This window comes from Simochromis diagramma, unplaced genomic scaffold (genome assembly GCF_900408965.1).
Source record: "Simochromis diagramma unplaced genomic scaffold, fSimDia1.1 OVJJ01000304.1, whole genome shotgun sequence".
Lineage (NCBI taxonomy): Eukaryota > Metazoa > Chordata > Actinopteri > Cichliformes > Cichlidae > Simochromis > Simochromis diagramma.
Genome location: NW_024387030.1, coordinates 138,699 through 160,565, shown reverse-complemented (window position 1 = coordinate 160,565; position 21,867 = coordinate 138,699). Strand labels below are relative to the sequence as shown.

General features: G+C 38.4%; 1 protein-coding gene across 6 annotated transcripts in view; it reads left to right on the top strand.

Moving 5' to 3' along the window:
* The window catches only part of lrfn5a (leucine rich repeat and fibronectin type III domain containing 5a), a 122,644-nt gene that overhangs the window by 79,732 nt on the left and 21,045 nt on the right, over window positions 1-21,867 (top strand). For 4 of the 6 annotated variants that reach the window (XM_040042806.1, XM_040042805.1, XM_040042807.1 and 1 more), the window contains 5 exons: window positions 17,578-17,803; window positions 18,034-18,162; window positions 18,248-18,428; window positions 20,149-20,304; window positions 21,168-21,424. In XM_040042806.1, the coding sequence (XP_039898740.1) occupies window positions 17,607-17,803; window positions 18,034-18,162; window positions 18,248-18,428; window positions 20,149-20,304; window positions 21,168-21,424 (920 nt within the window). In that variant the 5' untranslated portion in view covers window positions 17,578-17,606. Of the gene's footprint in view, window positions 1-10,547; window positions 10,814-11,446; window positions 17,804-18,033; window positions 18,163-18,247; window positions 18,429-20,148; window positions 20,305-21,167; window positions 21,425-21,867 lie in introns of those variants that run through there. The other 2 variants (XM_040042809.1, XM_040042804.1) reach the window with 2 other exon arrangements.

Sequence of the window (21,867 nt, the reverse complement as noted above, 5' to 3'; positions counted from 1 at the left end):
GATACTGAAGTGATTAGCCAGTGGCTCTTGATAAGTCTGTCACACATTAAAGGCAACATAGCACATCCACTCTCACACACACATACACACAGTACATGCATATCGACTATGACTTGAGGCCTTGTTGTAAGATGTTTGTAACTCACTTTTCATATTTTTCCGTGCAACTTTTGCATCTTAGTCCAAAAGTAAAATAGAGCACGTCAGAAAATTATGGCAATATCAATGTTAATCAACCAATATCATTTAAAGGGATCCATTATCTAAATATAAAATCTATAAAAAGTATAATGAAATGTGGTGGATATAGATAAGGCATTATCAATCATAGGTAATTTCTGTAACTATTACAAAGAAGTCCTATATGAATAACTCTTAATATTAATTGTAACATCATTAAGACCATTTTAAACTTTAAATTAAATGAAATTAAATGAAGTGGTTTTGGGAAATGCAACAAACAGCAGATAGCTATTTTCAGAGCAAAGAGTGTATTTCTTTTCCCTTCAGCTAAAAAACCTACTTTACATTTACACACACTGACACCTGGGAAATGGCTGGTACAACCACATTAAATGCTGGTCTCTGTATGGCTAAGTCAATTCTGGAATTATATTTAAAAATTGTTGCTTGTGTACTATCAGCTTTGGGGAAAAAGAAGCAGTGAAAAACCACAGATGACCTGACCACAGTACTCTCACCCCCTGTTCACTTTGAAGTACTCTACTACTATTTTTATTACTATGACACGATGGGACACCAAGGAGCAAGGTAAACACTGAGACAAAGGTCTGTGCAAGTTTAATATTTTCCTCACATGGCTGATTTCCTCTGGCCATGTCTCTTACTGAGATTCACCTTTAATCTTTCTTTCTTCCTTTCGTTTTTCCTTCTTGTGCCTTTCTCTTTGTTGCTGTACACTTACCGTGCATTTGTTAATATTTCATCTCTTTCACTTTTTTTCCCAATGCAGAGCACATTAAATTTAGCGTTTCTGTGTGATTGGGTGTTAAATGTACTGCATGTAAATAATGTAAGAGTGTGCTCATGTTTGGATGACTATAAATTATTTATCCCACCCGCAGCCCCCACACAGACAAATACAATATCCACTGCGACAGACTGCTTGCACGCTACAGTCCTACCTGTTTGTGTCTATCCGTCCCTCCTCTCTTGCTCTCTGTATCTCATTTCTTATTGAGAATGTTAGTTAAAAATTACAAGAGCGAGAGAGCTTTTTTTCCATGAAGTAAACATCTCAGTGGCCTGGCTTGAGACCAGTATTTAGCATAGTCTTTTTCAAACTTAAACTGTGTCTTTGGTACATCCTCCAGCTACACTCACAGGGGGGAAAAGAGATATGAACATTCTTTATTTAGTAACTTGGATAACACCAAGATGCAGGATAAACTAGGTAGTCCATTGGTTATATAACCTCTCACTGTGAAGTATTTTAGCTCTGTATTTTCATTTATATTTTATATACCTTTTAGCGAACCAAGTAACTCTACTTTGTGCATTTTTTTCCCAAATAGCTTGTGCTGAGGTACTGCGCATAAACAAAACTTAAATTGTCAGCTTTCAGCTTTCCTTAAAAAATCATTATTCAAATGACTAAACGGCAGAACCTTTAAGAAAGTAAAGCACAAAAGGTGCAGTCCTATTTAACTCTTAAGTAAATCCTAAAATCAGGCAGTGACTGAATAAATTAGTGTGATGGATGTTGCCCTTAATTCTTTTTGTATTAACCTTCTACTGTACAAGGATTACATGCCAGAAAGTGTGCAAAAGAGAACGTCATGAAAATGTCAAAGAAAGAAATGTGTTATAAGGTGAAAGATAAGACCAGCAGGAAGATGACAGGAAAGCAAAGCGTGGCTACAGAAATCTAATTAAAAAAAAAAAAACTGAGGTGTGTCACTATGACAACAACCTAATAAGTATAAAATATATAGGCAGGGCATTATTTATCTTTTTAAATGTTGCCTAAATAATAGGGGTAACATAGAAGTATAGATGAGAAATGAAACTCAGTGACTAAATCTGAGGTATTTAGGCAGATATAATTTGCAATCAGCTTTCACACTGATGACTGACAATAGCTGGTTTGACTATTGACAGAGATCCCAGTATTGTATTATTGATTCCCCCGGGGATGTAAGGTAACTAATGTCTATAAATGAAAACATAATGTTGGTAATTACTGGGCTATACACAAATAATACAAATAAGACATTCCTATTCAGTAAACACTTAAATTATGATTATTTTTATTTTGTGTTGTCAAACTAAAAAAAAAAAAATAATGGCATTAGTAACCATTACTAATTACCCCACTTTGTCATGTAGGTAAAAAGTAGTATAAAACACCACACACTATGAACGAATCACAAAACAAACAGTTCTGACAGTAGGCATACAAGAGTGAGGGTTTGCTTTCTTGAATGTGTAACTCACTTAAGCATTTGTAGAATATGCTTGCAGTCGTGGTTAAATATTTTCTTGATTATGTTGCCAAATAACACCGAATCATTGCACAGATGTTATTTAAAAACCAAATCGCAGCTTTGCTCAAAGCTTCATTTGCTAGATCTGACAAAGTCTTGGAAACATGCATACTATATGATACTAAGAGTTGCACATGTAAGATGCCATTTTGGCATTTTGTTATGGAATAAAGCTTAAAAAAAGAATAAAGTTACAATATTATACTAAGTATTATTCATCAGCATAAACCAATTAACTGTATCTGAACTGCTTGGGTGAAATAAAATCACTTTGTGGCCAATTACATATTTTGTGGTGTAGCTTTGGATATTTACTATTATTCGTTCCCTATGTGATTAAAGGATGGAGACACATCCATATTTGCAATATAATAAGCTGAAACCTGATTATCTTCTTTTAAGATGAAATTATTTTTTTAAAAATGAAGCAATCGACGTTCAAGGTTACATTCAGAACTGCAGAGGCTGTTGGTTTGGGGATTGTTAAAGGCTGTGGCTGTTTGATTGCTTCTGCACCAACACAGAGAAAAGTCAATAGTTGAGATGTGAGGGCCTAGTGCTGGGACGGAGGAGAATTTGGGAAGAAGAAGCTTCTCCTCCTCTAGGAAATATCCTTTCTGTTAGATTTGCAAGCTGTGGTTTTCCAGCAAGAATATTGCTGTTTTATCTTTAATTCCTTGGAAGACTAAAGTTGACTGCTTCTCGATTATCATTTTCAAGTGCCTTACACACATGCACACATGTGCACAGAGAAATACACACATGCACACTTTCTGCAATCTTAGCTGTCAAATGCACTAGTGCAGTGCAGTAGAAAATAAGATGAGAGACAGACAGGCACATGCGATATGTGAGACCAGAGTGTAATGCTTCCACATTCCACGTTGTGCTCTCATGCAGGCTATTTTCAGATACCACACACACACAGGCCGACAAAGTGTCATTACAAGCTAATGCCATAATATGTTTGCCATGCCCTCCCACAACATTTTGCTCTGTAGGCCAGCCCCATTTACTGATCTGCATATAAACAAACAAAAACAATGTTGTTGTGCGCATTCAAATGCATGTGTGTGTGTTTTGCGTGTGTATTCTTATATAAGCGTGCAGCCTCCTCTTGCCTGGAGGATGATGATGGAAACTGTTTGTCATCCTCCCACCTTTTTCTGTCTTTCTCTCTCTCTCCCTGCTCTGTCTTCATCCATTCAAATCAAAGGTACTTTATTGGCACAAAAAAAGGCATTTCCAGACTAGCATTAGAGTGCCGCCATATTCAAATAGCCACTTAATTATGAAATCTGAACGCATGTAATGATGGAGAACAAGTGACTGCTAAAAGTGAGTGAATGGTTCAACGTATGTGTGAGTGTTCCGGGCAGCCTTTCAATGCATTTTAGTAATGAAAAATGCAGCTTTATTGCATTTTATTATTCCTTATGAAATGATCAGTTTCCTACGCTGCTGTCAGATAACACCCATGCATTCATTTAAAATTATGCCCCATATTGCAATGCTTTCAGTTGCTAGAGTAACGGAAGAGGAAATAGTCCCGTTCAATAAAGCTTTCTCAACTAAGTGTGTCCATTAGGCATCTTTGACAGGACACTCTGCAGCTGGTGCAGCAACTTCTGAGTGATTCCATGTCAGCTACCGGACCAGCTGACCAGGAGGGGAAGCTGGACGGTTTAAAACATTAGAAGAAATTCAAAAATTAAACACCGTAAAACAAAGTGTTTTATTCTTCTATGAAGCAGACTGTTTTATGGGGCATATTGTTGGGAACCCGACACGTATCACAAAGATGGTGTTCGCAGCTAGTCGGGTAAATGTGTTCATTGTGTTAAGCTTGAAAAGATTCCTGTGATCAATAAAACAGTTTTGTTAGCGTTGCTGTGCATTTTAAGCTATCTATATAAAAATATATGGGGAAAGAAAACCGAGCAAAACTTTGACTGTGATTTTCTCTAAACTAAAAACGCTAGTTGTGCACACGGTGCTCTCAGACACTACAAAAGACTGCTACAATATGACTTTGCTACTAACTCCAATTCACCATGTCACTTTGTATATATTTGTGGCTAGGTTATGTGAATATGTATCTGAAAGTAAATTCTTTTCCTTTTATAGTGTCAGAGCACTTGATCAAAGAAAAAAAGAGCTCACTCCTTAAACAGTCACCCAATGGTGGAGACCAAAACAGAGATTAGGACTTAAATCAAGCCAGAAATACAACTCCAAACAAATGTTAATGTTGCTCTGTTTCTGATGATTGTGTTGCATTTTGCTTATTAATTATTAACTTTCTGAAATCCTGTAGGTGGTGCGTTCATGATTAGTTTTAATACCCCCAAAACAACCCATAAAATAAAGTCATTCTACATCAATACTAAAGAATATGTGAATATAGTCAGAAATATTTTGTAATTTCTAGATAAATCTAATGCCCATAATTAAGTACTTTTTTCTAGTTATTTAGCTATATTAAAGCCATTTTGACGTCTTAAATAAAAAGACTGTCCCTTTCTTTTTTTTTTGTCTTTCTCTCTTCATTTTATGTTATCCTACTTACCATAGTACTGTATTTGAATCCATTACTGCCAGTTTCTATCTTTCATTTATTCTAATATAAAGGAGGCTGACCCAATTTATAGTGCTTAAATAAAATATTCATTGCCCCTTTCCAATTCACCATTAATACTTTTTTCACCCTAGAGACCTAATTATGAAAATAAACCCTTTCTGTGTATCGTTCCCCCTCCGAGTTTCTTCAAATTCATCTCAGTAATCCCACTTCCTTTTGCAGAAGGGGTCGATTCACTTGTTTTGCATTTATTTATGTCAGAAACAGCGCAACATTTTGCTTGTAAAATAACCCTGCTGGTTAAGTTTATCATTCCTTCTGGTTTTGCTCAGTTTGCTTGTAAGTGTACACTCACTTTGCTGCCATATTGACTTCCAACCGTCTAAACAGGGTTAAGACATTTACAGTACATAATTTTTTTAGCAATAAAAGTGTATTACTGACACGCGACTATTTTCTAATTAAGCATGTTATCAGTATTAATAATGAGAAAGACACATTTTTAAAAATGTTTTTGTATATTGAAATAAATGTTACACCATAACAACCTACATGGTTTTAATTTGAATTTAATCTCGCTTCCATTTTAGTCCAAATCATCCACCTTTGTCACTCCAGTCTTCTCTATCCTCTATCATTACATTTGTAAACCTCTGAGTTTTTTCTCCTGCCTGGGAGCTCCATTTTCACCGCCCTTTGTTCAGGATATCCAAACTGCTCAACGTGAGCTGTCCCTGTGATATACTCCTTTCTAACTCTCCATCTCCATCTCTGCCTGTTTCCTTTGTGTTAATGCCACTTTCTGCAAACCATAAATCATAGCAGGTTTCCTAAGTGGGGGGAGTGGATGGAGGGCGCTCTCTTCTTTGCGTCTCTTGTGCATAGTTGATTGCGTTGTATTGTTGACCCCAGGTATTTGAACTCATTCCTCTTCTCTCCAAATCATATCTCCACCTCTTCAAGTCTCACTATCCTCATACATGTCCTACACAACCCTCACCAATTTATCTGCCACTCATGACAGTGCAACAGTTCGTCTTTTGGGACCCTATCATGTGATTTCTCTACATTTACAAAGACACAGTGCAGCTCATTCTGACCTTCTCTACACTTCTCCGACAACACTCTCAAAGCAAACATCACATTTGTAGTGCTCTTTCTCGACATGAAGCCATGCTGCTGCTCACTGTTGTCACCTCTCTTGACTCGCGTCATGGCTCATCTGGTTTATCCCTCTGTAGTTACTACAGCTCTGCACATCACCCTTGTTCTTGAATCCTCAAATATCCACTCTCCCTCCAATATTGTCGACACTTTTTTGTCTATATTTCCTTTGTGCCATTTTGTAGGTTAAAATATCCTTAATTTTTTTTTTTACGTGTGCTTGCTTGAATGTAACAGAAAGTCATAGTTGTAGGCAGCAGATGCTTCCCTTCTCTTGGTTTGCCAATCTTCCAAAAGTTGGTAATGGCTCTCATTTTAACTATATTGGGTGGGACTTGTCACAGTAAAGGGACATACATAAGAGAGTTTAGATATGTTAGGTGTGTCCTTCTAATTTCTTCTCATATATACATGTACGAGTATATGAAAATGAGGTGCATCTGTAAAGGTGGTATAGATTAATAGAATGAAAGAAACATACATACCTGTGCTTCAAGTATGGGATGCGTGTGGTATGTGATATAAAAATTTAGATGACAGTGAGATAAATGGTACTCTTTATTTCAGCGTAAAAGTAAACACCTTAATCTAAGGCTGTTATTTATGCACTGTTGCAGTTTTGATTAGGCAGAAGCTATTAATGAGTCTTTTAAGCCTTACATTTTTGGAAGGATTGTTAATTTTTTTTTCAGTTAAAATTAAACAACCAGGAATTTTGTTCTCAAGGTTAAGAATTTCCAATTGAGCTAGACCTCATGGCCATGAGCAGGAAAGCAGGTATTAAATATGAATTGATGAAATTGAAGTGAGCCCTTCTTTGCTTCAATCCACATCGTTCTGTTATCATATGTATTCACAATTTTAATCTAAAAGCACCCTCATCTGTGTGCTGCACTAGTACAGAGAATATTTTTCGAGAAAATTCTTCATACCGGTCTCCAAACTGCCTTTATTCAAAATCAAGGGAATGCTTTTCAAAGGAGACTCAGTCAGTTTTCATACTGTGACTATGAGTCATAAATGCTTCTTTTATTCACCTGTTGTATGCACTCAGGAAAAATGATGCCCAGCAGAAACAAAGCTTGTTAATCTTAAGAGAGCTTTGCAGAAGATCACCAAAAGGCCTTCAAGCTATACTCAGAGCCATAAATAGCAATTATTATTTACCAACCCTGCATTAAACATACAGTAGCTCTGGGCATTTAGGAACCATTATTGTTTTTATATTGTGAAAGCCTAGATTTTTACTGGGTGTACTCAAAACAAATTGCTTGTTTTGAACATTCACGACTATTTTAACACATGTTAGAGGTTTTAAAGTGTTTCCTGCGAATTGATGGAATAAAAACATTTTTTGTTAGGATGACAAAACAAAAACACCCAAAAATAAATCACTGTGCTAAATCACAAAATGTTAAATTGCAGACATTGCCAACAAAAAGTACAACTGAGGATTTTGACAGTCTCATTTCTTTTATGGATGTTTTTATGTTTTAAAATGTTGAACAGACTTGGCCCAATCCTGATGCTGCATCTAAATCCAAGGATCGCCTAAGCTAAGGATACTACAGTGAACATCAAGGCAATCCATGGGATGCTTTATCATTTCAAATGCAAAATCTTAATCTGCATGTGAAATAAATGAGTAAAACGATGGTTTAACATATCAGATTCGAAAAATTCAGGACATCACCAATGTGAGTGGGATTCATCTTCTGGGATCAATTTCTGAGGTATTTTGTTCTGAATATGCGGTGAACAATCCAATTAGCTTTCCAGTTAGTTTCCAGTTAGCCTCATTCAAGATTTTATCTTAATACAGAATGCATTCTAATCTAAACCACAGTCACCAAACGTCATTGATACCTCATGAAACAATGAGCTGAGACAGTTTTACACAGTGTCTTCAGCCGCTTTGATGTATGCATCTGTGTGCATTTTGACAGATTTTATGGCATAGAAAGTGTATTGTGAACATGAGGGTGCATCCATTCAGTGATAGATGTACTTTGCTGTCTCTTGAAAAATAGTGGTGTGATGCAATGTTGCAGAAATAGAATTGTAGACCAGATATTACACAGCTTCTCCATGAATCAGGCACTTAAAGCACCAAACCGCCAAGATCTCATGTTACAAATCTTACTGTCTCACTGCTTTCTTCCTTTTACTGCTTCTCTTCTGTTCTCAGTCATACAAAAACAGAAGCCAGTGCATTTATAACTGAATCTAAAATCAATACATGTCTCAGTATAGTACATCTAATATACATTTCTGTGTGCATGCATTAAACATGCTTCCACATCAGTGTGTAGCCTATGGCTTTTGGGCATGTGTGTGTTCTCACGTTCCACTCCTACCAGAATGACCTTGGCGGTGATCATCTTGAATTTCGGGCAGCTCGTGTACTCCTATAAATCATCCAGCTGGCTGTATCTGCCTTTGATTGGTTTGATTTGAACCATTAAATCCAATTCTGTCATGAAGCGGAGATTGTGATGCAGGACAGGAGGCAGGCTTAAGGAGGATTTTTCATCCTTAATGCAATGAAAACATGCATGTGCAGAATGAATTCAGTATAAAGTGAGGTGGAGAGACTGAAATAGACTGTTCAGTAAACCCCTTTCTTAACCAGCAGTTGTTCTGGTAATACATATAGCTGGGAATGAGAGATATTTATATACAAAACCCACGTTTTTTAAATGCCACAAAGACCAGAAGTATAAAAAATGGATTGCACAATGTGTTCACCTGCTGCAAACAGAAGCATACATCGCTTTCTTGAACACTGTTGCAGTAGTAACGAGTATCCAGCGGCATTTGTTTTTTTGTTTTTTAGGTAATTTTAGGTACTCGCAGTTGAAAACTGTACCTGCTCCATATTATTTATGAACATTTATACTCTAGTTTCCATGACTGTTGTTACACAGATTAGTCCTTATCCCAATACCAAAATATTAAGCTTAACTATACAATTATGGATTAAAATGGACAACCTGAATATTACCTGCAAAGGTGGCACTCCATTCAATCCTGATATAAGTTGGTCTTATTGGTTTTTTTTTCTTTACAGTATATAAAAAATATTTATATTACAGCCTTTCTTTGTTCAAGTTATGCATTCTAACAGTCTTTTCAGGATAGTGTTTGTGGGAACTGTGGTGTTAAACCTGCTTCACTGCTCAGCTCATCTCATACTAGTACCAACAGGCTTCTCAGATAAATGCATCACCACAAGTAGTGGTAGTTTGTATTTTAGTGATTGATAAAGCCTGTTTTTTGCACATTGACCACTGAGATGAAAAGGTTAATTAAAGAATGTTTTAACACATTTTTAGGTTAGGTTGATATTTTTTTAAATTATTAAGTGGAATCTTTAGCAAATCTATCACTGTTATAATTAATGTGTGTCTGTATGTACACAGAAGGTATTGAGTATCTGTTTTAAATGCAAAGCATGCATACAGATTAGACTTAAGTCTTGGTGCGGCTGGGATTCATTTTCCTGTGTGTGTGTGTGTGTTTAGGCCTACTCAGCGCTACGTTCTCACAGTGCACTAATTGAATAAAGAGTAATTGTGATGTATTTAGGCAGCTGCTGACCCCTGTTGTTCAAGTGAGTAAACCATTAGCTTAAGCATAAGGTTTACTTCAGTGGACGCACAGAAAAACAAAGCAAACGGTGCAGGAGAGAAAACACAAAGCCAGCAGGTTACGTTAAGTCAGGGGTGTCCAAACTCCGGCCCGCGGGCCAACTGTGACCCGCGGTCCATTTTTAATTGGCCCACAAGTAATTTTATAAATAGAATAGAATCTGGCCGCACATCAACTTTTGCTTGAGTGTATTGCACTTCTTAGTTTTAACATCATGGGGAGCTGCTGTTGATCAAGGCAGTTGCTCCACCAAAAAGGACAATCACAGAAGAAATTTACCCCCAAGTTACTAAACATGGCAGAACCAAAGAAGCGAAAGGTAGAAAGTGAATGCAGAAAATTTCAGACACGGTGGGAGAGTGAATATTTCTTCAAAGAATTCAAGGGGACGTGTGTCTGTTTGATCTGCACTGAAACTGTGGCAGTTATGAAAGACTATAATGTACGACCTCGTTATGAAACCAAACATCAGGCCTATGCATCCTACACTGGTGCTGAGCGAGAGCAGAAATTAAAACAAAGGGTAGCTGTCCTGCAGGGTCAGCAACAGTATTTTTTTCGTGCTCAAATTGTCCAGGAAAAGGCTCCAATAGCCAGCTATGAGGTGGCCCAACTCATCGCAAGACATGGCAAGCCTGTTTCAGATGGAGACCTCATAAAACACGGCCTCGTTAAAGTCACCGAAATAATGTGCCCGGAAAAAGTGCAGGACTTCAACAACGTCAGCATGTCCAGAGATACAGTTGTGCGAAGCACTGAAGACTTGTCAGCCAACATTAAACTGCAACTGTCTGATGAAGCTGTGCTTTTGATTTTTACTCCATCGCATGCGATGAGAGCACCGACGCCACAGACACCGCACAGCTGCTAATTCTTTTGCGGGGAGTGGACGAGAGCACGAGCGCTTTAGGTGAGTAAAAAAATATATTCCACAGTACCCGTGTGTTAATGTGCAGGTACACATGCTTCAAATATCAATAATGCGCATCAATTCTGTCACTACCCTGCTTTTGCGCACAACTTTCTTATATGCGTTTTTCTTGTTAACACACAGAGTACACACCGCTGTGCACAGCGCACGCACACGTAGTCAGCTGTTCTCATCTGATGCAGATTTGCTCCTTGATCAAGTGACATTTGTCCGGATTTTTGGCACGAGTGGCGTACGATCAGCATCGCAGCTGGATGGCCCGATTTACATACCCAGCGCAGCTGATACTCACCAGAATAATTTACTAAAATTATATACACTCCTGTTATTAAGTCCAGTTCAGTCTGTTAATGTTGACAATCGTTTCAAACGAACGTTAATAGGTGTGTTGCTAAGCCTAATAACTTAAATAACAAGCTTGAAATGTACCCGTCCCATTTTCCCCTTTATTGTTTTTTCTCCGTGCTGTAAATCTTCTGTCTAAGAAGAAATCTGAGGCTGCTGTTCTGAGAATGAGCTACCAAAGCTTTTTCTGAATAAATCAATAAAGATCCATTTATGGAAAGCTGTGATGAAGGCAGTTTTGTCTTTAATTATATTCAACAATATAACATATTTGACAACTTTTAAGTGATTTTTCTAACTTTAATATACTAAAGTTAAGGTTATATACCTAATTTCTAGTAGGTGGCCCAGCCCCTCCTATATTTTTATGTATGTGGCCCTCAGTGAAAAAAGTTTCGACACCCTTGCTTTAAGTGGTCTGGGCATTGGTGCATTTTGTTATGCATTAGATGCTGGTATAAGCCATGAAAGGTGCAGGCTTGTAGCCACAGAAGACCATGTAAGCTATTAATTTGATTGACAAAATGAAAAACAGGAGCTGAAAGGTATTTCCAGCAACAACAAGTATAACCTACAAGCTTTAATTCTCTTAAAGTCTGTGAGCATGCAAACACTAGTGCTGGATGTTGTTGCATTTAGCTTAAATTTTGTTTCGATTGACCCAGATCCTTCTTTAATAGGTGGGTGCATTTCCTGCAAGTGCTTAGTTGCATTAATGAGTGAAATTAACAGGGAAGTGGGAGCTTTTTTCCAACATGCTTTTCCAAGTCAAAAAAGAACGCACGGAACACAACAAATCTTTTTTGATTCGATCTGACATCCTTATTAACGTGAATAACCACAAATAAGTTGCATTTATTGTCATTTAGTGTGTATGGCTCATGTCTCGTGCCGAGCTAAAGAAAACACAGGGTCCACATATTAACTGCTCTGGAGCTCTCAATCATGTCACATGAGCTCCCAGTGGCAATATCTACGAGCACTTTAACCCTTTCCACCCTGGTGATTCCTGTACAAGGTTATGTTATTGACCCGCTGCCACTTTTAGAAAGTTTCCGAGGATGGCCCATCAGTAAATATTAAAGTGGATACAATGCTTTGCTTTATTTCTGTTGCATCCCATTCGGTAGGGTTGCAGCTGAAGAGGCTTTGGAAGAGGCTAAAATAAAACCTTTAAAAAAGAAAAATCCTTCTCGTTTAGTGTTTAGGACAAAAATTCTCACACGTTTTTTATCCACAGAGTTCAAGGTTATTATTTTGAATTACATTCTGAAGACATGTCTTGCTGGAGTTTGGGGCTGTTACTTTAGTTGGAAACTTCAAAAGTAGGGTAGAATCTGCTGGGCTATATTCTCTTTAATGTGCTGAAAAAACAGAAAATTAAATGTGATCATTTCTGTGTCAATAATCTGATGCAATGTGGTTAAAAGCTACAGAACAACTCTGAAGTCAACCTCTCTTTTTTTGTCGTCCTCGAGTCAGCTTGAAAACTTTAAATGATTAAAAACGTGAATTCATCCAGATCAAACAAAAAATGCTTGCTTGTTCTTACCTGGTGGCTGTCGGAGGTGGTGCAGGTCATCGACTAATCTGGAAGGTTGGTGGTTCGATGCCTGGCTGCTCCAAATATTGGGCAAGAAATTAACCCCAAGTCGCTCACTGATGCATCCATTAGAGTGTAAATGTGTATGAAAGTTAGATCAAAGCACTTTAACAGAAAGGAAAAAAAACAGAAAAAGTGCTCGTATGAATGGGGGAACGAGGCGAGTTGTATAAAGTGCATTTACGATAACTAACACATGTAACAGCAACAAATTCACTGCAAGCATTTCATTATAATATCTGATGTTGATGTTACAACGCAAGGGAAACTTTTAAAACAGGGGTACATCATAAGATACTTCAGTTATAATAACTCAGGGATATTCCAAATGAACGAAAACATTCAGGAAAGGCCTGTGATATAACATCTTGCACTTACTTTTTTGAAGAACTATGAGGTGAGTTATAAGCCACAGATAACTAAAATGCGAGACTCATTATCTGCAAATGATACAAAATCAACAGCTTTATTGTAATGTCATAGATTAGCTTGAGCTTCGCATGTTATTTTCCCTAATAGGTGATTGAGATGCACCTGAACTAATGCTTAATGTTCTTAAATGTAGTCCCTGCGGTAATCTAATTTTCTATATCACTTTAATATCTGGAGGTTGTAAGCTTCTGTGTATTTTTTGCTGTCAGGAAGAATACTTCGCAGTAAACAAATGTCACTCTCCCCAACGAGAGCCCAGTCCTCTCAGACTGTGGGAGGACCCTTAAACGCGTGAAGGGTTTTCCTAACACTGACATAAATAATCTATTTCAACACAACAAGTGCTGTAGTAAACTACCTTACACTCCTCAGTAAAGAGCCCTGCAAAACCACTGGATGACACTTTAGGATTGTCAGAGTAGTTTCCTACTTCTGATGCTACATCCACGTCACGCGGTAAAGATTGTTGCTACGAGCTCTCGACTTACAACAGTCACTCAGAGATGAATACCAGCGGAACAGGTGCTGTTTTATTTAACGAGTCACTTTAAATAATGGCAGGTAGTTTTTAATTTTCATCTTTTGTGCATCACTTTTGCAAATTTAGCCAGGTTTTGTGGTAAGTCACTGGAGAAATAGACTAGGCGCTTAGTTCCTACTTTACGTGCAAGCTTCAAATGATGGGCAGTCTAAGGTCTGATTTAGATTTCTGCGGGGAAACTTTGTTGAACCTTTGTTTGACCCTATGACGTAACCTATACAAGCGGTTGAAATTGTTGTCAGCATGTATGCTTGTGCTAATTGCTATTATTATTATATTGCGTATTAATAACTGTGTGGTCGTGGTGAAGCGTTGGGGGTTGAATTAGTTTGTTGAGAATAGAATTTGCTAAGGTGACATTTAAATGGTTTACCATAAAGTGCATGATCACATTTGTATCACTCGTTTATTAGATGTGTGAAAAAGCTCATCAGGAGTAAAAAAACACTCAAAAAATCTTCAATGGTGGCTTCTACGCAACTTCAAAGAAGTTTGAATGTGCGAATACTTCCAAGCCACCGCTCTTAACTGCCAAGTTGTGCCTCTGGTTATCCCTGTGAGATTTGAATGCAGCCCGAGATCAGTTTCAGTATATGGAGCGTGTGGAGAATCCATTTGAGCTGTCCGGGGAAGCCGGTTGTTCATCAGTGAGCAAGCCAGGGGTGAAACTGGCTTTATGGGAGACCTTCGGGGGAACAGGGTGGATGGATTTCAAAGAAGTGGATAAAGCAGCCTGCACACATGTGTGAAACAGAATCGTATTTTACACATCGCTGCAAACAGAGCTTAATTTGTCTTCCTTACCCATAATCCCTTTGGTTAATTCACCATTCCATTTGATCCCAGTGGTCCTACATGTCACCTCAAGCTACATCAGGTTGCGAGTGAAGAAGAGTTTGTGTGAAAATTAAGTTCAGTGCTGGTGAAATGCTCACTTTTATATGTGTGTGACATATAACCTTATCCCTCCTGTATAGCGGATGGCTTTACGGTTTGCATATCGCATACAAAGCGTGACAGAACAACGTCCTCTTCATCTATCCTGCCTCGTCTCCTCTCTCTAAATGAAATTCGTCCCTCTCCCCCTTTTTCTTTCACACCTCAGCACTCATTTTAATTAGCTGGCTCTCTGATCGCTCTTTTTTTCCTCCTCACTCTCTCTGATAATTCTCCCCGTTTCCTTTCCATTTCTCTGTCTCACTCGTTCATTCTCATTACAGTCACTTCTCAGAGTAATTAATGAGGTGATATCTGCTTTCGTGTCAGAAGGGTCAAGAGCTGTCTCTCGCTCGCTCTCTTGCTCTTTCTGTAGCACCAGAGCATATGAGTCATCCGGTGATCTATTTAGCTGCTGCTCCATCTTTCTGCTCTTCTTTCTCTGCACTCAAACAGAGAGGAAAAGAAAAACAGGAATTGTACGACCTCTGACATCGTAGCAAATTTCATGTCAGTGATTTCACACAGATGTAAGAAGTACAGAGAGAGGACCTCACAACTAGACTACAGATTGGTGAATGGTTTCGTAATCAGTCCTGGGTAGTGTGTTAATATTACACGACTCTATATAATTTATTGAACTCTGGTCTTAACATACAGGTGCCATTTACAGTAGTTTGAAACTCTAAAAGTTGCAAATAGTAGGATACAAAAAATACTTTTGATCTCCAGGTAGGTTATGTAGTGGCCAGTGCTCCAAAGCCCAGGAGCCTGACACTCACCCCAACATTAAATGGCCATGGAAGGATTACTGAACTGAACATGGACACAGACCCAGGCATGCAAAGGGTCAAGAAGACCTGGCTCAGATTTGTCTTTTCCAGTCAAAAGACAAGAGAGGAAGGGATGCAGAACAACCTAAGTAACACACATAAGAAAAACAAAGGAAAAAGCAATAAAATATCCTCAAAGTGATGTGATAAGATAAGATAAGAAAAGATAAGAGCTGCAAAACAACCATGAAGAGGCTAAGTATGACAACAAAATGATAACAATGGAATAAAAAACAGTGATACACAAAAACAAAGCCACCACAGAGAGACTGGAAGTGGTAGGATCTTGTAATTCTTCTCCAGGAAAAATACATCTGACAAAAACAAAATGTGGTTCCAGTTTGGAATAAACAAGAGAACTATGAGGTTAGCATGAGCAGTGTTGGTTGTACTAACAGTCTATGTCTGGGAAGTGCAGTGCAGGAACACCACAGTGATGAATTCACACCACAGATGGAGGCAAAATTGAACAAAAAAGCATTTTGATTTTAACACCTTCACTGTGTGCTTGTTAGTGATGGGAATGACATCCAAGGACTGATGAGACGTGTTGCTTTCTACAAGACATTTGGTTGCGCGGCTCCTTTATTACACAGGGACTCGGGTAATGGTATGAACACCAGCTACGCAAGTTGGTTAGATGAACCGGCCGTACCATGTGCTTTCTTTGCAAATACTCTGGCTTAAAATTCATTTTTTTGTTGAAATGGCTCCAAATGCTGCTGCTGTTTCATTCTGCACTCATGTCCTTTCCACTAACTGGCTGCTTCTCAGCAAAGACACTGATTGGAACAAATCAGTCTCCAAAGTAATGACATATTATGGGCAATTCTCTCAAAGCAGAACAAACTAAGACTTTATTGTTGAGGTTGAGGTTTATGTTTTTACCCTTCTTGGATTCTCAGAGTGTAAAAATCTGTTTTGTGGGATATTTTTCCCTTTTTGGTTTGGATTTGATTTATAAAGCAGTAGCAGGCCATGAATAAAACAGTTTACCTATACATATGCCATGGTGTGTTATTTATAATAGGTTATCTTATGAGAGAGTGAGCATTCCCAGTTGTAACTTTAAAACGTCTTAACAAACCTATTATGGAACACACAGCATACAAGTTGTTTATATTGTTTTGCTGCATTTTTGTTCAAATAAAAAGTGTGAGAAAAGTTCACAGAGACAAATCCTCAACTTCTGTTTCACCCTCATTATGTCTGTGTTGTGTTCTTCTGTGAATGCGTAGATGTTTGCGTGTGCATGCTTGTTTGTACTGTGATCTGTTTAATGGTGATTCTCCCATGTCCTTCAAACCTGAAATCAAGGTTGCCATTAATGAGGATTTTCTCTCTCTCCCTGACCACCCTGCACTCTCGCACTAACACTCTAATTAACTACAAGCACTGCGGCTTGTTAATGATGACTGAGTATGTGTGCCTTTTCACTCATGTTCATGCACAATAACACTGCTGAGCAATAAATGAGACTAATAAAACCCTCTTCTTGTTTGGTGGTCATAGTCATGTTTGGTTATAAAGTTTTTTGGGTTTTTTTTCTGATCACCATGACTGATCACTTTATTCTTTAATGTGCACAAAAAATCCACCACAGATGATTTTTAGAGGCCCAGCCACCTGTCTCCTTACTGCACTCATCATCATATCTACACTTGACTTTTAATATACATCTTTGCATTCAGTTATTTGAGTTGATATCAAATGTGCAGTTGGTGATAAATAATGTATTATTACAGAGAAGCTTGAGGAAGTACATCCTTCTCCTTTTAAAAAGACTTTTGAATGGGGAAGCATGTTTTATCTCAGTTTCTTTGTCACGTTCCATTTGTTTTTAACATTTTACTTTTACCATAAGTTTTTCCTTCTTTCCTACTAAATATCAAACAGATCCAAATGGCCTCCAGATGGCAGTAACAAGTGTATGTGACTGCAAACCAGGAGCCAATTGATGGGACCAGTTCACTTAGTTATATGCATCTCATTTCAAATGTCATTAACATCTCTATTTCTCTCTCTTGGTCTGTCTTGTTTCCATTTATTTTAGGTGTTGTTTCCAGGTACGGGGGGGTAACCATGGAAAGGCTGGTACTGTGTGTAATGCTGGCCGTCGCCATGGCTGTGCGGGCACAGATATGCCCAAAACGCTGCGTATGTCAAATACTGTCACCCAACCTGGCAACCCTCTGTGCCAAGAAAGGTCTACTATTTGTCCCACCCAACATTGACAGACATACAGTGGAGCTACGACTGGCTGACAATTTTGTCACAAGGTGATCGTCACATCAATAATAACGATACTCATGAGACTAAACCATTTACATTAAAACCCTTCGATAGCTGCTGTTGAAACTCTACTGGTAGAACGTCTGCATTACTGCAGTAGATGTTATATGAGTTGCCACTCTCGCTATACTGTATTTTATAAGTGTAATGTGGGTCACTAGTATGGCAGTTACCTCATTTTAACGATATTTTATTTTTGTCTCATCTTTGCCCAAAGTGTGAAAAGAAAAGATTTTGCAAACATGACACGTTTGGTGGACCTGACATTATCCAGAAACACCATCTCCTACATCACACCTCATGCCTTTGCTGATCTGGAAAACCTCAGAGCCCTGCACCTCAACAGGTATGAACTAAAAATAATTTCTTACAATATGAAATCTTATTTATACGTTTTCTCTGAAGTTTTATTTCTCTTCAATTTCCCACAGCAACCGACTGACGAGGATAGGCAATGATACATTCAGTGGGATGTCCAAGCTTCATCACCTGATTCTGAACAACAACCAACTGGTCATGATTCACCAGGGAGCATTCAATGACCTGCTGGCACTAGAAGAATTGGATCTTAGTTACAATAACCTCGACTCTATTCCATGGGAGGCCATCCAGGTTAGAACCTCTTTAACATGCAACACTACTTTGAAGCTTGTTTGGCTGGAGGGCATTGAAAAAAAAAGCATCCCGAGGCAAAGTCCTTAAAAGATGTGGGTGCATTTATTTTAGACTTAAATGAGCTTTGGGACTAAGCAGAGGTCATTATGTTGACAGTTCAATAACTGTATATGCAGTTTCACTGATAGCCAAGATGTGTTAGATCTGGGGTCGGCAACCTGTAGCTCTGGAGTCACATGCGGCTCTTTAGTCCTTATAGTGCGGCTCCGCGTGATTTGGGAAAATAAATTAGAAGTATTTAGCTGAAGTGTATTTTATTTATGTTAGTTCTTTTTTAACTTGTAATTCTAAATTGGAAGATTATTGTGATATTGAAATATAAAAATAAAATTATATTCTATTATTTTTTCATCACTCAAAATAAGCGTCACACTCGCGGAAGCCGGTGTACCCGCCGAAACACCGTGCATTTATCGAGACTTTCAACCCCAATGTTAGGCCAATTATGTGATCTTCGGATCCACATTATGTCAGCAGTGTTCTCCACCGTTGGACTATGTTAAAACAAACACCGCTCACGCCTCACAGATGACAGCTTACAGTCCTGCGTAAAGATGAAAGTGACTTCATACAGCCCCGATTTGCAAACGCTTTGCGCAGAGGTTCGGGACCAGAAGTTCCATTGTAAACGTATCAGAATCAGAATCAGAATACTTTATTAATCCCGAGGGAAATTAGGGTTACAGCAGGCAGCACGCTAATGGCGCATGCGCACAGCAGACCCGACGATGTTTGCATGAACACGCTTTTCAGCATCTCTTTATTGACAACTTTTCACACACGGTTGCTGTACGCATACAGCCGGCTGTAGCTCACAGCCCGACATACACCAACACAACAGCATAGATAGCACAGACGTAAAGGCAGCAAGGCGTGATTGCGGGTGCCGCTCAGGTGCGTCCGCCTCCCCTGCAGCGGCGCTGCAGACCACGCCCCGCCACACACATTAACCAGGTAAAATACATATTAGGCAGAATTTTGCAAATATCTATTTTTCATTTTTTAGCAGCATAGTGCTTTTTTCCAATTATTTTTTAAAAGTCAGGTCATGGCTCCAAAAGCCCAAAGGCGATATAAGGATGGCAGCTCACAACAGTTTTTGTTTGCTACATGGATCATTTTAGTTCAGCTGGGTGTCTTTCCTTTTGTTATATTTCTTTAAGAGTTCAAAATGTGTTAATTGCATAAATAAAATGTAATTTTCTCTGTAGCACTTCATGGATTTCATAAGCAACACATACATAAAGGTAAAAATCTATATATACAGTGTTATCTTCATTTTTCAATTCAATTCAATTCAATTCAATAAAACTTTATTGATCCTGAAGGTTGACCCCGAAGGAAATTGGGTGTATTGGATACATTTTAGATGTCAAAAAGTATTTGCGGCTCCCAGTGTTTTCTTTTGCGTGGAAACCGGGTCCAAATGGCTCTTTGGGTGTTAAAGGTTGCAGACCCCTGTGTTAGTAGGTAATGTCAGTACTGTAATGCTTGGTAACTAAGTATAGTCAACTTTAAAACTTTAAAAGAGGTTGTTTTTTTCACCACACATTTTGTTTCCTTGCTCTGTTCCCCTTATCATTATCGAATGTGTGAAAAATTAACCACATTGAAAGAAACAATAATAAATGTCTCTTTTATTCTGTTATTTATCCAGCGGATGACAAGCCTCCACACGCTGAGTTTAGACCACAACATGTTGGAATACATTCCAGAGGGAACCTTTTCACTTTTACAGAAACTAAACCGGCTGGATGTCACCTCTAATAAACTCCAAAAGCTACCACCTGACCCACTTTTTCAACGAGCACAGGTATTCTTAGAATTTTCTTTCCCACCACATTCAATCAAAAACATTAAACACAGCCTACCACACAATACCACTGTATTTAGGCAATTAAGTCCTTGGGGAATTCACGCAAAATAAAATAAAAACAGGTTGTGAATCAGCAGGCTAAAGCTGTTTATCTATTTTTCAGTGCAATTATTAAATCAATTTATTTTACTGTAATGTAAAAAAGCTGCAAATCAAATGCAATCAAAGTAGGTGTGACCACCTCTAAAAACTGTTAGTATGTGCATTTTGCTGGGCTTGATCACACTGAATATCTCAGCAAAAGATCAGACCATGCAATGCTCAGACAAACTGAAAAAATCCAGCAGCTGCATCTCAGACTCTGCAGCCCTTATTTAGCATGTTAAATGTTAAAATTGCAGTAGTACAAATACAAGGAAAGTGAAAAGTATGGTTTGTTTGGAAGATTTGAAAGAAGGAAACCTTTCTTATCTAAAAAGAAGAGTCCAGAGTAGAAGTATTGATGGCCATAAAGCACAGTGCCACATTTGGTGATCACCAGTCACAGCCTATCTGCACAGACACCCCATACCAACTGTCATGCATAGAATCGAGAGCCCATTATTTGGACTTGTTTTGCAGCCTCAGGTCCGGGGCACCTTGCAATCATTGAGTTGACCATGCTTCTTTGTATACCAAAGTATTCTAGAGTCAAATGTAAGGACAAGTCTCCAGCACTCTTAATTCTCATTATTAAGTAGTTTATGTTTATGATGGAGCAAGGAACCACACATTCAACTGACCAAACTCGACCGAACGTAGTGGAATTGTCTATAAAAATGTTGCTGTTCTAATTTTCAATTTTTTAAATCCACTCCCAGGTTCTAGCAACGTCAGGGATGCACCTCTCTTCTTTTGCACTGTCATTCGGTGGCAACCCTCTCCACTGCAACTGTGAGTTACTTTGGCTGCGAAGGCTGAACAGGGAGGATGACCTGGAGACGTGTGCCACACCCCAGCACCTGTCTGGCCGATACTTTTGGTCCATCCCTGAAGAGGAGTTTCTCTGCGAGCCTCCACTCATCACCAGATACTCTCACGAGATGAGGGTCCTTGAAGGCCAGAGAGTTGCTCTCAGGTATCAGTTCTTGCTAGAATTGCATCTAAACATAATATGGTGGTTATGAAATCAATAATAATTAGGGAGTAAAGTTTTTATTATGTGGTGCAGTTTTGCCATCATCCTGTAACCACCTGACTTGCACAAACATGCAAGAATATGAAAAGCCTCACTGCTTACTGATGCATAAAACATCAGAGACAGACACAAACATTACCAAAGACTTTACAGGACAAAACTAAATCAAGACAACAGCTTTTCTATTCAGTTCGATTCAGTTATATTTATATAATATAGCGCCAAATCACAACAACAGTCGCTTCAAAGCGCTTTATATTGTACAGTAGATTGTACAATAATAGATTCAGAGAAAACCCAGCAATCATATGACCCCCTATGAGCAAGCACTTTGGCAACAGTGGGAAGGAAATACTCTCTACTAACAGGAAGAAACCTCCGGC